The sequence below is a fragment of the Littorina saxatilis genome, unplaced genomic scaffold, assembly GCF_037325665.1.
Source record: "Littorina saxatilis isolate snail1 unplaced genomic scaffold, US_GU_Lsax_2.0 scaffold_2328, whole genome shotgun sequence".
Classification (NCBI taxonomy): domain Eukaryota; kingdom Metazoa; phylum Mollusca; class Gastropoda; order Littorinimorpha; family Littorinidae; genus Littorina; species Littorina saxatilis.
The window spans coordinates 1-16493 of record NW_027127121.1 but is presented as its reverse complement, the minus strand read 5'-3'; the positions used below and the strand labels follow the sequence as shown (position 1 = coordinate 16493).

The 16493-nt window shown below is 41.0% G+C and overlaps 1 protein-coding gene and 1 long non-coding RNA gene across 2 annotated transcripts; one reads left to right on the top strand and one right to left on the bottom strand.

Annotated features, from left to right (window-relative positions):
• Positions 1–1386: 1386 nt before the first annotated feature.
• On the top strand, positions 1387–10068 carry LOC138955587 (uncharacterized; the record flags this gene model as incomplete). The annotated part of the gene is made up of 2 exons (XM_070327165.1): positions 1387–1611; positions 9776–10068. Coding segments are annotated over 2 exons (518 nt in total), but the record flags the coding sequence as incomplete, so codon positions are not given.
• Positions 10069–10127: 59 nt separating this feature from the next.
• On the bottom strand, positions 10128–15778 carry LOC138955588 (uncharacterized). Its single transcript, XR_011452286.1, has 3 exons — positions 15615–15778; positions 15064–15163; positions 10128–11414 (listed from the first exon to the last, which is right to left on the bottom strand). It is a non-coding gene; the product is annotated as an uncharacterized lncRNA (long non-coding RNA).
• Between the last annotated feature and the right edge of the window lie 715 nt (positions 15779–16493).

The window sequence follows — 16493 nt, the reverse complement described above, 5'->3', positions numbered from 1 at the left end:
GTAATGTGTTGAAGTTGTGGTATGTGTCCAAGTTGTGGAATGTGATGGGACAATAAAGAAACAAGTCGCGTAAGGCGAAATTACTACATTTAGTCAAGCTGTGGAACTCACAGAATGAAACTGCACGCACTGCATTTTTTCACAATGACCGTAGTCCGCCGCTTGTGCAAAACGGAGTGAAACTGACGAGCCTGTTCAGCGCGGTAGTGGTTTCGCTGTGCTGCATAGCACGCTTTTCTGTACCTCTCTTCGTTTTAACTTTCTGAGCGTGTTTTTAATTCAAACATATCATATCTATATGTTTTTGGAATCAAGAACTGACAAGGAATAAGATGAATATATTTTTAAATCGATTTCGAAAATTTAATTTTGATCATAATTTTTATATTTTTAATTTTCAGAGCTTGTTTTTAATCCAAATATAACACACACACACACACACACACACACACACACACACACACACACACACACACACACACACACACACACACACCACGACCCTCGTCTCGATTCCCCCTGTATGTTAAAACATTTAGTCTTTAAAACTTGACTAATTGTAATGAAAAAACAATAAGATAGATTCATTGACTTTGGGGTAGCGCGACTCTGTTGTTGCTAGCTTTCCACTGGGAGGAAGCGACCCGAATTTCCCAGCGATGGGACAATAAAGAAAAGGAAAAAATCCCATAGATCCCTTGACTTTGTTGCTGCAGACAGAGAAATATGCACGCAAACACTTCTCTTCCAGCGAATTCACTTTCTGAAGATTCTGTACACGTCGAACGTTCTGCATGCGCCTATTCAACAATTGAGTGGTTAAAATGTATCGCAGAAACATTAAGATGTATCAGTACAAACAACATTGCAATGTTGTTTGTACTGATACATCTTAATGTTTCTGTGATACATTTTAACCACTGTTCTTGTTTTCGGCTGTGTCGTCTGCTCCGTGTATGACTTTTGTTTTTTGCAACTGAAGAGTCCAGACATGGGACGCTACTCTTTCGAATTATTGCAACAGTTGTCTTCCCTCCCATCACGTTAACGAAAGTGAAACTAAACGCACGGGCCAAGACGCCGTTGTCGGTTTCGTTATGGTAAGCGGAATGCGTAATGATACATAGATTTTGCTTTTAAAAGTTAACCTCTACTACTGACACTAAAACTGTACACTTAATCTCTCTTGCAACAAATCCAACGTACTGTTATTGCACCATGGAATGTATCAATACATAATTTACGGTATTGTTTCAGCACTGTGGAATGTATCAGTACAAAATTTACTGTACTGTTTTATCACCGTGGAATGTATCAATAAAGAACTTACCCTAATGTTTCAGCACTGTGAAATGCATTAGTAACGAATTCCCTGTGCTGTTTAAGTACCTTGGAATCTGGCGATAAAGAAGAAAGCTACCCAGAGCTCCGTTCTGTGGGGGAACCCAAACTTCGCTGTTGACGGCTCGATAGGAGGCAAGTTCCCGGTACGAAAATGCACGGCCACGAGCACCACTATTGACGGAGCCGGAAGCCGCTATTGGCAAGTGGACTTGGGGGATTGGTACAAAGTCTTCAAAGTGTACGTCCACAATCGCGTCGACGAATTTGGTCAGTACTACTATTTGTGTCAGACGGAACTTGATAAATTCTTTGAAAAAAGTCAGTGTCTGAAGAACCCTTATAAATGATACCAAAAAAAAACCAGCAGCGTCAGAAAAAAACCTTATAAATGATTAAAAATAAGCACTAAAAAACACTTACTATTTATCCATTGTGCATTTTGTTTTTGACTCCCCTAAGTAATGAGGAGAGTCTAATGAATGAGAAGTAGACAAGACAATTAACGTTGGGGTTATCTCGGTTGTTTTTTAAGCTTGGGCTTTAAAACTGTGCACATTTCTGGGTTTTAATAATCTTGGAACATGACCCCAGTTTAGGTGACCCACGTCAACTATTTGGATCACAGCGGGGTCAGGTTTGGTTACGAAAAACCTTGACCTTGAAGATTTCTCTGATCTTTTAGAAGCTTGTAGATTTTGATGATCTCCAGACATGACTCAAATGTGCCTTTTTTTCGTTAAATTTCAAGGTCACAGTATGAAAATGATTTACCGCAGAAGATCTATCACTACTGAAATTATCCACTGAGCTATGAAGGAATAAAGTCTCCACTTCATCAAAATATTATGCCACTGGGTCAAATACAGATTAATAATGGTTTTTGTGTTGCTGTCTCGTGTGTTTTTTCTTCAAAATGTGGATGGTGTTCAATATGAGGTTTGTGAAGGTGGTGGGAAAAGGGATGGGTGTGGGGCAAGCTTTTTTTGGGGGGGGATATTCTTAGGATTAAAACACTAAAGGAATTGATATGTGAAGTCGCAGTAGGGTCAAGTTTGGGGTAGTTAGTAGGAAATTTACTTTCGCTTGGACACGAGCAGTGTTAGGCCGTCCTTAGATTAACAAAATTAACGTTGGGATTATCTCGGATGTGTTTGAAGCTAGAGATTTGAAACGTTGGCACACTTCTAGGGTTTGATGATCTGCCAACATGACCCCAGTTTGGTTGACCATCATTAAATGTTGGGGTCACAGCAGGGTCATGTTTGGTTCCTACAAACCTTAACATTGAGGATTTATCTGATGTTTGTAAAGCTAAAGCCTCTAAATTTCACACACTTGTAGGTATTACTCACCTTCAGACATGACACATATTCGTTTTGTTTTGGTCAAATGTCAAGGTCACATCATGAACATGTTTCCTAAAGAAGATCAATCACAACAACAAAATTTCCAACGAGTAAACAAGGGAACAAGTCTCCACTTCATCAAAGTCATTGTTTGAATTGAGTTCACAACTCAGTGTCTGGGGTAATTTAGTATTAGTTAGACTAGTGGTGATGACACCATGCTTTGACGTCATAGTGTTAGAAATGAGGTCACTCAAGTGTATGAGTATACATTTTTTGACTCACCTGCGTAATTGGTGAATATAAGGGTTCATATGTGTCCGTCCGTATGTCCAGCCGGACGACCGTCCGTGCGTGGATTAAAAACTTAACGTTGAGGTTATCTCGGATCTTTTTAAGCTAGACCTGAAACTGTTCACACTTTTAGGGTTTGGTGATCTCACGAAGTGACCCCAGTTTGGTTGACCCTCGTCAAATTTGGGGGTCACAGCGGGGTCATGTTCGTTTCATAAAAACGTAACGTTGAGGTTATCTTGGATGGTTTTGAAGCTAGAGCTTTGAAACCTTTCACACTTCTAGGGTTTGATAATCTACCGACTTGACTTGAGTTTAAAGGCCCTGTCACATTTGCGTTATGCAGGGTGTCACACTTGCCTTACGCTTATGCAATCACCTCTGCGCATGAGCTAATGTCAAAATCATAAGCTTTAGACCAGTTCTATTTCTCTATGTAGATTACATAACGCGGAGCAAGTTAACCAATCAGGAGAGGCCAGGGGCCAGTTTCACAACACAGAAACACAGACGGTCGACTGCCGCGGTTGAACCAGTGAAATACAGAAATCCAACACAATCGGGTTTCACGAAGGAAATGCCAGTCAATTGATTGTTCGTCTTTGCACGGGGAGTTGCCCGATTGCAGTATTGCTCTCCTCTGGCACCACAACTGCGTTAATCCGACAGAAAATGAGATTATCCGTAGAAGAATACTCACATTATGTTTGGATTCTGAAGCATATGTGGTGACCGTTTTTTTAAATGTATCCATGGGACGCAGTAATCCAGGAATAAAGTCAGGGTTATGTCTTGAAGACGTCCTATTATGGCGTAAGAGGTTTCGACGTCACGCGAAGGATTTACAAGAAGTCTCGGTCATTGTTATTTAGAGCTATTTTCACGTGCGAGTGAGTAAGCGGAAGTGGTAATGTTGAACCGCGTTATGAAACGTAACGCAAGTGTGACCGCGATTTCATAAAGCGGTGCATAAGCCGTGAAACGTAACGCAAGTGTGACCGCGATTTCATAAAGCGGTGCATAAGCCGTGAAACGTAACGCAAGTGTGACCGCGATTTCATAAAGCGGTGCATAAGCCGTGAAACGTAACGCAAGTGTGACCGCGATTTCATAAAGCGGTGCATAAGCCGTGAAACGTAACGCAAGTGTGACTCCCACTTAATTGACCCTCGTCAAGTTTTGGGCTCACAGGTGGTCATGTTCGATTCATAATAACTGAATATTGACATTATTTCAGGTGTTTTTGAAGCTAGAGCTTTGAAACTTTGAACACTTTAAGGGTTTGATAATTATTAGATAATAAAGATAAGCTAAGAAAACTGTAATGTCATTTTCATTTTACATAAACATGGGAAATTGTCTTTGGGCACCACATCGCATTTCTAATAACACAAACACTCGATCATAAAGCATAATTAAACATAAGTTCACTACTAAAATCAACTCATCACATGAGCAATTTGTCAACATGACCCCAGTTTGGTTGACCCTCGTCACATTTTGGCGTGAAAGCGGGGTCATGTTCGTTCCAACTGTACGTTGATAATTTCTCAGTTATGTTGGGGGCAAAAGCCTCCAAATTTCACACAATGGTAGGTGTTGATAATCAGTAGACATGACCCGAATTTGTCTTGTTTTTATCAAATTTGTGGAGTCCCAGCATGAAAATGTTTGCCGGAAAAGATGTTCACAACTGAAAATGTCCACTGAGCTATCAAGGATATAAGTCTTGACCTCATTAAGCTATGATGTCATTGTTTGATTCGGTCACAGTCTTGGCTAGATGTTTGGTGATGACATCATGTTATGATGTCATAGTGTCAGAAATGAGATCATGCAAGTGTCTGAGTATTACCTATTTTGTCTAGGTTAGCCAAAACTCAATTTGGTCAAGAAAATTCGTAATCATTATGATTCTTGTTGAAAAAAAATTCATTGTTCAAAATTTGGTGGATGTTAAGTATGCCAGGCGGTGGTGGGGAGGAAGTTGGGGTTGCGCCAGTTTGGATATGTTAAATATTCGTAGGGTTGAATACCTAAATGGATTGATACAGGTCACATAATTAAGGAGTTCTCTTGAACATTATTTTATGCAGCTGTAACAGCTTCTTTTTTAGGGGGGGGGGGGCGGGGGTGCAGGGGGGACAAGGTCATAGGTAGTGGAATCTTCTAAGACATATTTACAAAACCCTCTGAAAATCAAGTCTTAAAATGGGATTATACTTACAGAGGTTATGAACAGAATATCTTAGAAAACAGGGTCTTGAAAATGTCTAAAAAGGGAGGGAGTCTTCAATGGAGTAAGGTGGTTCAGGGAGGGGCCGGGGTAACGAAGGCGATTCGTTTGTAGGCATTTGCTCTTCTTGTTTCATATTTAGTGTACATTCATTTCAGCTTATGTATGACCATTGAACAAAGTAGCTGTTCTGTAGACTGTTGTGCCATTTAAAATCAAATTTAATTTTTCTCAGCCGTTTTCCAGGATTGTGGTCGTTCTCCTTCACACGCTAGATCAGCCTGACTGCCCACCATTTTAGAGGGTAGGCGTGGTCGTTCTCCTTCACACGCTAGATCAGCCTGACTGCCCACCATTTTAGAGGGTAGGCGTGGTCGTTCTCCTTCACACGCTAGATCAGCCTGACTGCCCACCATTTTAGAGGGTAGGCGTGGTCAAGAACATGTGACGTCATACTAAAATATTGCTAAAATCCAAGAAACACATTTTTGAGCAGAAGAAAGACTAATATTCAAATACACACATGTTTCTGATCAAAACACTGCAGTTTTATTGACTCACATGCGAAGCAAAAGTGAGTCTATGTACTCACCCGAGTCGTCCGTCCGTCCGTCCGTCCGTCCGTCCGGACGTCCGGACGTCCGTCCGTCCGTCCGGAAAACTTTAACGTTGGATATTTCTTGGACACTATTCAGTCTATCAGTACCAAATTTGGCAAGATGGTGTATGATGACAAGGCCCCAAAAAACATACATAGCATCTTGACCTTGCTTCAAGGTCAAGGTCGCAGGGGCCTTAAATGTTGCCTAAAAAACAGCTATTTTTCATATTTTTCCCATTTTCTCTGAAGTTTTTGAGATTCAATACCTCACCTATATATGATATATAGGGCAAAGTAAGCCCCATCTTTTGATACCAGTTTGGTTTACCTTGCTTCAAGGTCAAGGTCACAGGAGCTCTTCAAAGTTGGATTGTATACATATTTTGAAGTGACCTTGACCCTGAACTATGGAAGATAACTGTTTCAAACTTAAAAATTATGTGGGGCACATGTTATGCTTTCATCATGAGACACATTCGGTCACATATGATCAAGGTCAAGGTCACTTTGACCCTTATGAAATGTGACCAAAATAAGGTAGTGAACCACTAAAAGTGACCATATCTCATGGTAGAAAGAGCCAATAAGCACCATTGTACTTCCTATGTCTTGAATTAACAGCTTTGTGTTGCATGACCTTGGATGACCTTGACCTTGGGTCAAGGTCACATGTATTTTGGTAGGAAAAATGTGTAAAGCATGTGAGTCGTATGGGCTTTGCCCTTCTTGTTTATCTCGGCAATGCCACTGGAAAAATATTCTGGACTGTTTGTGCTCAGTGTTTAAGGATGAGGGGCGTTGGGGTTGAACTGTAATTGGTCATGACGAAGGGGAGTCGTAAAACGCATTTGTTGTTCTTGTTGCGCTTTCAAGACCACTAAGTCCAAGTTGTTGTCAATGTTTCGTTGTGTCTATAACAAGACCACTAAGTCCAAGTTGTTGTGAATGTTTCGTTGTGTCTATAACAAGACCACTAAGTCCAAGTTGTTGTCAATGTTTCGTTGTGTCTATAACAAGACCACTAAGTCCAAGTTGTTGTGAATGTTTCGTTGTGTCTATAACTATATGGTTATACTTTCAAGACCACTAAGTCCAAGTTGTTGTCAATGTTTCGTTGTGTCTATAACTATATGGTTATACTTTCAAGACCACTAAGTCCAAGTTGTTGTGAATGTTTCGTTGTGTCTATAACTATATGGTTATACTTTCAGTAAACTGGCTTTCTTGTGTGTTTAGTTTTAACTTCTACTTTGAAGTCTTTTGCTCTTATTATGACGTGTTGGAATACAATTTGATGGACTTGATATGTATGTTATAACATAGACAAGTGCCTGGTCGACTAGTACGGTAAGTGCAATATTGAAAAAGATACACGTAAAAACATTATTGTGAGAGACAATTTTGTTTGTTATTAGCTTTTCTTACACAAATTACGCCTTTGATTGCGCATCCTTACATTTTTAGCTAGTGCTGATTTTTTTATATCTGAATTGCATTTTCTCTTCCTACTTGCTCCTCAGTTCAAAGTAAGATGATCAAATGTATCCGCGATGGGCAATGTGTCATATTTCCTAAATTTTAACCTTGAAGAAAATCAGTTGTGAACTGTTTTTTTGTTAGTTTACTTTTCACTGAAGAAAACATGCTTTTCATGTGTAAAACAAAACACTCTAGTGAAGTTCATGTGAACGGGACAAAGCAGTACAATTTTGTTTATGTAGTTACTGAATGTAGATTGAGATTGCAGGATGTTATTTGAATATCGCAACAACAGCGATGACGTCACACGTTACGTCAAGGTTACAGGTACGCAAGTGTGGAGTCTAGAATGAGCAGTCAGTAATGTTCGGGAAAGATAGACTGCATACAATACACAGAGCAATCGGTACTCCCTTGAAAGAGTTGTGCCGTGTGAAAGACATATGAATATACTTTTTAAATTGTTTTGTCATGGACCATAGCGGTTGCAGCGTCAATTCATAATTCGAAGGCAAACATCCCAACCACACTGAGCACAGTTTTAAACAAAATAGGTAAGCCCTGTTAGCTAAGACTCCAACAAAACTCGCTGGTGTAAAACATATGAAATATTGTTTAGTTTTATTCGCCTTTTTTCACGGTTTAAAGAGATTCATGCTGTCAAAACCCCTCATTTTTGTGCGTTGATATTAACTGGGACCTGTGACGTCATACCCAAATAAAACTCAAATCCTTTAAACACATTTTTGAGCAGAAGAAAGGCAATTCGTCATGTACCCCTATCTTTCTGGCCTAAACACTGCTGTTTAACATGGGATCTGTAGCACTGAAGAAATATCCCCTCTTCTTAGTGTTCAGTGTCGTTGGGATGTTTTGCCTTCGAATTGTGAATTAACGCTGCTACTGCTGAGTTCCACGACAAAACAATTTAGAAAGTATGTTCATGTCTTCCATGCCATTCAATTTTTTGTTTTGTGGCACTAGAATCATCGCTTAAATATCAAGCGTGTTCACAGGCCTAGCAAATTTGCGTCGGTGCTTATACGCACATAAAACCTTTGCAGTGTTATGTATCAATCATTTTTCTAAAGACATGCAAAGTCATGACTTTTGTTGTTGTTGACCCAAATGAACAATCCTATTTTGAAAAATTGCATTACATTTTAACAAATTACTGTAACGATCCATAATTTTGCACGAAGTATTTCGTGTATGTTGGTAAAATATTCTGAAAGTTTCAAAGCAATCCACCAAGTCATTTATAAAGTGCAGCCTTTTTTGTCATGATAGTCCTAAAAAAAGACGTAAAAAGTCCCGCTTTTGACCGCTCTTGCGATCGACACCTCAGTAGGAATAGAATAGCACACGAAATAAGCAAGGTAGCAAAACAAAACAATCTGTTCAGGGTAGATGATTGGTTTGACTTTCTTCTCGTATGTCAAATGTGCAAAGTTTTGCCTATTGTGATTTTTTGGTCGATTTTTCATTCGGCCCTTCCGTTTTTGTCTGGTCGATTTTGAGGGTACCCTTGATTGAGAGGCGGTCACGTAATCCCTGTAAAATAAATATTTAATTGAAAAGCTGATCCTGAAGGTTAAGTGAACGTCCTTAACTGGCATACTAAGTTTTAATGAAATGACACGGGGATTAATGCTTTAATTTAGGTTTAAAATCTGTTGCAATAATTGTTTGGCCAAGTTTATATTAGCATAAACGTTAAATTAATAGAGACTAGAAAATGCTCTTTTTACATTTAGTCAAGTTTTGGCTAAAATAATGTTTTAACATAGACGGGGAATCAAGACGAGGGTGGTGGTGGTGGTGGTGGTGGTGGTGGTGGTGGTGTGTGTGTGTGTGTGTGTGTGTGTGTGTGTGTGTGTGTGTGTGTGTGTGTGTGTGTGTGTGTGTGTGTGTGTGTGTGTGCTTGTGTGTAGAGCGATTCTGAGAAAACTACTGAACCGATTTCATGAAACTTCACATGAGGGTTTCTGGGTACGATATCCCCAGACTTTTTCTCTCTCATTTTTTCGATAAATGTCTTCAAGTTGATGACGTCATATCCGACAGTTTGTGAAAGTTGAGGCAGCACTGTGACGCCCTCATTTTGTAATCGATGTCATGTTTACTCAAAAAATGTGCTCAGAATTACAGAAAATAGGTTAAGTAAGTACTGCGTTCGCACGCTACGCGGAGACGAGCGTGACCCGTCTCGGTCTTTGGGTGAGGTTAGTCGAGACTATCTTAATATAGTCTCGGCGATGACCTTTTTAGTGTTAATCTGTTACTTTGATGCTGACAGCTTTACTAAATGTTTTATATCGCTTCACGCGGCTTGTTTTTAACTTACATTTGGAATCCCGAGAGCCTTTCTTTGTTTAGTAGGTACATCGGTGCCCCACTAAACAAAGAAATTCACGAGGGATTGCAAATATGGGTTACAAAGTTGTTTTATCAGGAAAAGCGTTTTCCCCTCAGGGTCTCTTCTGAAACACTTTGATGTGTTCGTGGAGAGCAAGGGGATGGTCGAGTTGTTGAGTCCAACAAAGAAGTGCGCGTCACACCGCAGAAAAAATCTGAAAAACGGCGATGTAGTTGAGTTGACCTGCGACACCAGCAAGCATAACGAGGGTCAGTTCGTCATCCTGGTCACCTCCAGACCGTTCCTGCTCCAGATCTGCGAGGTGCGCGTCATTGGACACGACGTCACAGGTAAGACACCCCAACACCCTACACACACTTTAAACACATCTGACAAGTGCGCGTCATAGGACACACCTATATAGGTGAGACACCCCAACACCCTACACACACGTTAAAGGTACTGAACTTGTCAAATCCAGGTGCACGGAGCCCCTGGGGCTTTTAGTCATACCTCAGGCAGCTATCCGTTAGAAGAACTACCAAGTTTCATTGACTTGCACCCAAAGAGTCAAGAACTGCGATTTTTTTTCGAATTAATTTCGGACCCGGCTGGTCTTGGCCTATTTTTGGATCTAAATTTAGATCAGGTAGATCACCACATCATGCACAAAAAGACACGTCACTAGCAAACTATGTCAGACGTCATCATGAGTTTGTGTAAAACAAAATGGAGGCCGGAATCACACAGTTGAATCGAACTCCGACCAAACACTACGTAATAACTAGGTTAATTTATGCACTCGCGTGAACAAGAAACTGTCGAGCTTCACAGATGTCGTCGTTGGGTAGTTTTGGGTTTGTTTTACTACCAAAGGAGGATTTTTGAACTGTAAATGCACTCAGCTGCAACAAAAACGCAAAACGAAGGCTGTGAGCTGCACTGTGGCTTTAAGTAGCTCAACACAATGATCGCAGCCCAGGGTGCTAACACAGTTTGGAAGGTCAAGGTTTTATAGTATGCTTCACTAACGGGATCTTATAAAAAAGCTAAAACATTTACCACTGAAGAAAAACCATCTCTGAACAATTCAAAATTGTCACACTACTAGTTTTACATTTTAAGGATCTTGCCTAGTGCACATCTTTTTATTATGAAACATTTGTATTGTAAACAAAAGAAAACACAATGTCTTGTGATCTGTAAATGTTCTTAATACAGGGAACTTTATACATTGTTCAAGTGAAGTACTGTACAGCCTATTTAGCTTGTTCATTTTCTCCCTATAATCTGCTACAATTCAATAAACTGCTGTAAACTTGTGTGCCCTTAAAGTAGATTTATGTCCTTCTGTGTGGGCACCTTCTTCTTCTTCTTCCTCTTCAGTGTTCAGTGTTTGCATTTGGATGTGTGCTCTCTGGCCAAGTCTTGTTGCACAGGGGTACGGGTGGCAAGAAAAGGCCACCCTCTCAGAACGTGTTGCAGAGTCTGTTCTTCCTACCCTAGCCACAGTCGCACGCTGTAGGTGCAAAACCTATCCTTTTGATGTGTACCTTCAGACAGCAGTGTTCTGTGCAAAGGCGAAAGATGGCTGTCTGTTCTGCGTGAGTAAGATGGGGCTATGGTCTTGAATGAGCTGGTAGCTGTCTGTCTTTAAAAAAAAAAAAAAATAGACATCAAAGAAGCTGCAGCACCAGCCAAGTGTTGACTGTTTTCTTTATGTGTAACCTGGTCCTGGCAGTAGCTGTTGTCCATCTGTAAACAAGCAAGATCATTATTATAATATATTGATGGTGTATTTGTTTTACCCAAAAGACGATTAAAATAACATTTAATTTTTGTTTTAGTTATGTGGCATACATGCAGTGGAACGATCATATCTTGTGATATCTTCCCTCTGAGAAAAAAACTACTATTCAAAATGTACTTTTACATACTTTTTTGTTAACTTAGGCTTTTGAAGATCCACATCCAATCCTGCCACAATGTAGGCACAATCATAGGCTAAAATTGTCAGGGTTATTTACCATCGAACTGTCCTCAACATTCTATGCTGACACACACACATGCACACACACACTGGCACAGACACATAACTTGACTTCACTTAGGAAGGTTATGTGATGCTTAAATCATTTGTCTTGCCACTAGTTCATCACAAGTAACCACTGTGTTTATTGCTGGTATGTGCTTAAATGGAGGGATAGTCTTATCCCATGGTAAAACATTTTTTTTTTTTAAAAAGCCTGGCAGGTGATGTGAGATGTGAGCCAAACTGTGTTCACGAAAAGCAGCCGGCCTTTAATAACACAAAGCTGCCTCTGTACACAATTCTGCTTTTACACATGCTATCCCTTAACTTGGATTCATACCAAAAATCAAGCCTGGTTTCATAGGAAACAGTCAGAATGTTGATTCAGCATTTAGAATGATAATCTTATTTCATGTACACGCCTTGGCAAATCTGACAATTAAGTAAGCAGAAGTTTTCTTCACGGGACGGATTTGCTCATTTTATTATGTAGCAATGCACTTCACTTGGTCACATACACCCCCCCCCTCTGTGCACAGTGATAGTTTTAAACAAGGAATTCTGTAAACACAGGGGTGGTCAAATACAACCCCCCCCCTTCCCTCTGTGCACAGTGATAGTTTTAAACAAGGAATTCTGTAAACACAGGGGTGGTCAAATACACCCCCCCCTTCCCTCTGTGCACAGTGATAGTTTTAAACAAGGAATTCTGTAAACACAGGGGTGGTCAAATACACCCCCCCCCCCCTTCCCTCTGTGCACAGTGATAGTTTTAAACAAGGAATTCTGTAAACACAGGGGTGGTCAAATACACCCCCCCTTCCCTCTGTGCACAGTGATAGTTTTAAACAAGGAATTCTGTAAACACAGGGGTGGTCAAATACACCCCCCCCCCCCTTCCCTCTGTGCACAGTGATAGTTTTAAACAAGGAATTCTGTAAACACAGGGGTGGTCAAATACACCCCCCCCCTTCCCTCTGTGCACAGTGATAGTTTTAAACAAGGAATTCTGTAAACACAGGGGTGGTCAAATACACCCCCCCCCCTTCCCTCTGTGCACAGTGATAGTTTTAAACAAGGAATTCTGCTGTAAACACAGGGGTGGTCAAATCCACCCCCCCCCCCCTTCTCTCTGTGCACAGTGATAGTTTTAAACAAGGAATTCTGTAAACACAGGGGTGGTCAAATACACCCCCCCCCCCTTCCCTCTGTGAACAGTGATAGTTTTAAACAAGGAATTCTGTAAACACAGGGGTGGTCAAATACACCCCCCCCTTCCCTCTGTGCACAGTGATAGTTTTAAACAAGGAATTCTGTAAACACAGGGGTGGTCAAATACACACCCCCTTCTTCCCTCTGTGCACAATGATAGTTTTAAACAAGGAATTCTGTAAACACAGGGGTGGTCAAATACACCCCCCCCTTCCCTCTGTGCACAGTGATAGTTTTAAACAAGGAATTCTGTAAACACAGGGGTGGTCAAATACACCCCCCCCCCTTCCCTCTGTGCATAGTGATAGTTTTAAACAAGGAATTCTGTAAACACAGGGGTGGTCAAATACACCCCCCCCTTCTTCCCTCTGTGCACAATGATAGTTTTAAACAAGGAATTCTGTAAACACAGGGGTGGTCAAATACACCCCCCTTCCCTCTGTGCACAGTGATAGTTTTAAACAAGGAATTCTGTAAACACAGGGGTGGTCAAATACACACCCCCCCCCTTCCCTCTGTGCATAGTGATAGTTTTAAACAAGGAATTCTGTAAACGCAGGGGTGGTCAAATACACCCCCCCCCCTTCCCTCTGTGCACAGTGATAGTTTTAAACAAGGAATTCTGTAAACACAGGGGTGGGACTCTCTTGTGATGAAAAAGGAGGAAATCCCTTTTTTTTCCAGGGGGTTCGGGGGCATGTTACCCTGAATTTTGGTTAAATGGTACATTAAAATCTGTGCAATCTGACAAAAAAGACATTCTCCACACTCCCCAACCTCCCCCCCCCCCCCCCTCAAAATTACTATTAGTTATCAGGAGTTTTCAGTCAGCACAATTTAACTCTCAAGCCTCCAGTGTTCTGTTTCATCTCCACGTCTCTCCAAATCATTCAGTCAACAAGTCATAGATATTGTAATGAAATGTGACGCGGAAAAATAGATTACTCCAGCAGAATTCGTAAGTTGTGTCCGCGGAAATCCGCGGAAAAGTCCCACCCCTGAAACAGCACTGCATGGTGCCTTTTCCAGAAATAAATTCATCAAAAAATGTCAACTCACAACAGCAAGAGTCAGTGTGTCGATTGTTCATATGTGACAAAGTTGAGGGATGAGCTTATCCTATGTTAAAGCCTGGCCAGAACTGAGACGGTGACGAGAAGTAGTGTGCCTATAATGACACAATGCTTTCTTCGTAAGCAATTAGATTCAACATCTCAGATCTGGTCAGGCCTATACAAATGCCATCTCTCAACTTGGTCCATACAAAAATCATGAACCTGGCTTAATTCTGTACAGAGTGGGAATTTGTTTTTCTCTTTTTCGAAATCCAAAATAAGCAAAATCAGGTCTTAAAATCAATCAATCAATATGAGGTTTATATCGCGCGTATTCCGTGGGTACAGTTCTAAGAGCAGGGATTTATTTTATCTTTTTATTTTATGCAATTTATATCGTGCACATATTCAAGGCGCAGGGATTTATTTATGCCGTGTGAGATGGATTTTTTTTACACAATACATCACGCATTCACATCGGCCAGCAGATCGCAGCCATTTCAGCGCATATCCTACTTTTCACGGCCTATTATTCCAAGTCACACGGGTATTTTGGTGGACATTTTTATCTATGCCTATACAATTTTGCCAGGAAAGACCCTTTTGTCAATCGTGAGATCTTTAACGTGCACACCCCAATGTAGTGTACATGAAGGGACCTCGGTTTTTCGTCTCATCCGAAAGACTAGCACTTGAACCCACCACCTAGGTTAGGGAAGGTGGGAGAAAATTGCTAACGCCCTGACCCAGGGTCGAACTCGCAACCTCTCGCTTCCGAGCGCAATTGCGTTACCACTCGGCCACCCAGTCCAAGTCCAAATGGAGCAAGTCTTAAAATGGGAGTGAATTTACAGATGTTATGAACAAGAAGTCTGCGAAAACAGGGTCATTAATAGGAAGGAGTCTTAGATTGGGGTGTCTTAAAAGGGGCAGGGGTGGAGGCCACTGTAATGACCATGAAATAATCAAAATAATACTATCAGTCATCTTATTCTCTACCAAATTTCTAGAGGTCAAGACAATGATACAGATTATTTACTTGTGTCACTGTTAGTGTCATTCTATGAATAACAGACCGATAGAAAGAGAGCTCTGTGTCTTGTACCTGGGTTCGTGCTCAGTTGCTTGAAAATTGACTTGTCAGAGGTTCTTCTTCAGCCTTACACCAGCCTACAGCGGTAGCTTCTACTTCACCAAACTTTGTTCTGAAACAAAACAAATAAAACATCTTCAGGGTCAAGCATATGTATCAAATCATGATCACACAATTAAACCTTCTTCTTTGGTCAGTACTATTGAAGATTTGTTAATTGTTTCTTGTTCACAAAAGCACTAATCAAAAAATTGCTCCAGGGGCTTGCAACGCAGTACAATATATTACCTTACTGGGAGAATGCAAGTTTCCAGTACAAAGGACTTAACATTTCTTACATACTGCTTGACTAAACATTTTACAAACATTGACTATATTCTATACAAGAAACACTTAACAAGGGTAAAAGGAGAAACAGAATCCGTTAGTCGCCTCTTACGACATGCTGGGGGGCATCGGGTAAATTCTTCCCCCTAACCCGCGGGGGGTTGTACAAGATAATGAAATAGAGTGAATTTTGAAGTGCATTCATAATTAAAGCCCAATCATGTGGTTTAACCTACCTAGTCTTGAAAAGCCTGTCCGAGGAAACAGATCAAGCACCCTTCCGCAGACCTTCCTGACGGAAGAGTCTTGGTTGTAACCGCTCACTTTCTAAAGTAGTCCATAAGCAGTTCCATGTGCCTATGTTATCACTGTAACCAGCTCCTTTGTGTACCTGTGATCTGGATGAGCTGCAACACATAAAACTTTCATATGAACACTATGTCAAGTATACCAGTTAGCATCCATCAAACACTGACTGACTGAGGAGCATCACAAGATCTGTTCTAAGGAGGTAACAACTATTGTCACAAAGTGTTTATGATACAGCTGCAGGCACATGGCACTGAGTGGTCAATTGGTGAGGGGGGGGGGGGGGGGGGGCAGAAGTTCTGCTCAGTCTTGTCTGCTGATACTACACTTTGTGGTGGTGTAAGGCAGGGAATCACACCCCAACCACTGGCCCCGCCCACCTGGTGTCGAGTGCCTGTGGATACATCAGTCCCAGTCATGGCTGGCCCCCGGTTGACAACTGCCATGTACGTCATGTACGGGTACATTTACTTTGCAGTACAGATTAGTTTTCAATAGCAATGACATCATGGACGCACACCTGCCCAACGCAGACAAGGACAGCAAAATCAGGGACCAAACGTGATAAAGAGTAACTAATCGTCACAAACATCAAAATGCTTTGCATTTCTTGACCAGATAACAATCATTTCTGGGCAATTGAAGATTATTATTCCACCTACAGGCTATCACCCCCATGGCTGTTACTTGTAACACATTTCATTTCTTAAAATATGTTTTGTAAAGTAATACTGTAGTTAATAGATTTCTCTGAAAGGCACATTCTTCTCATGAAAACAATTTGGCTCACCGTCTAAGATCTGGTC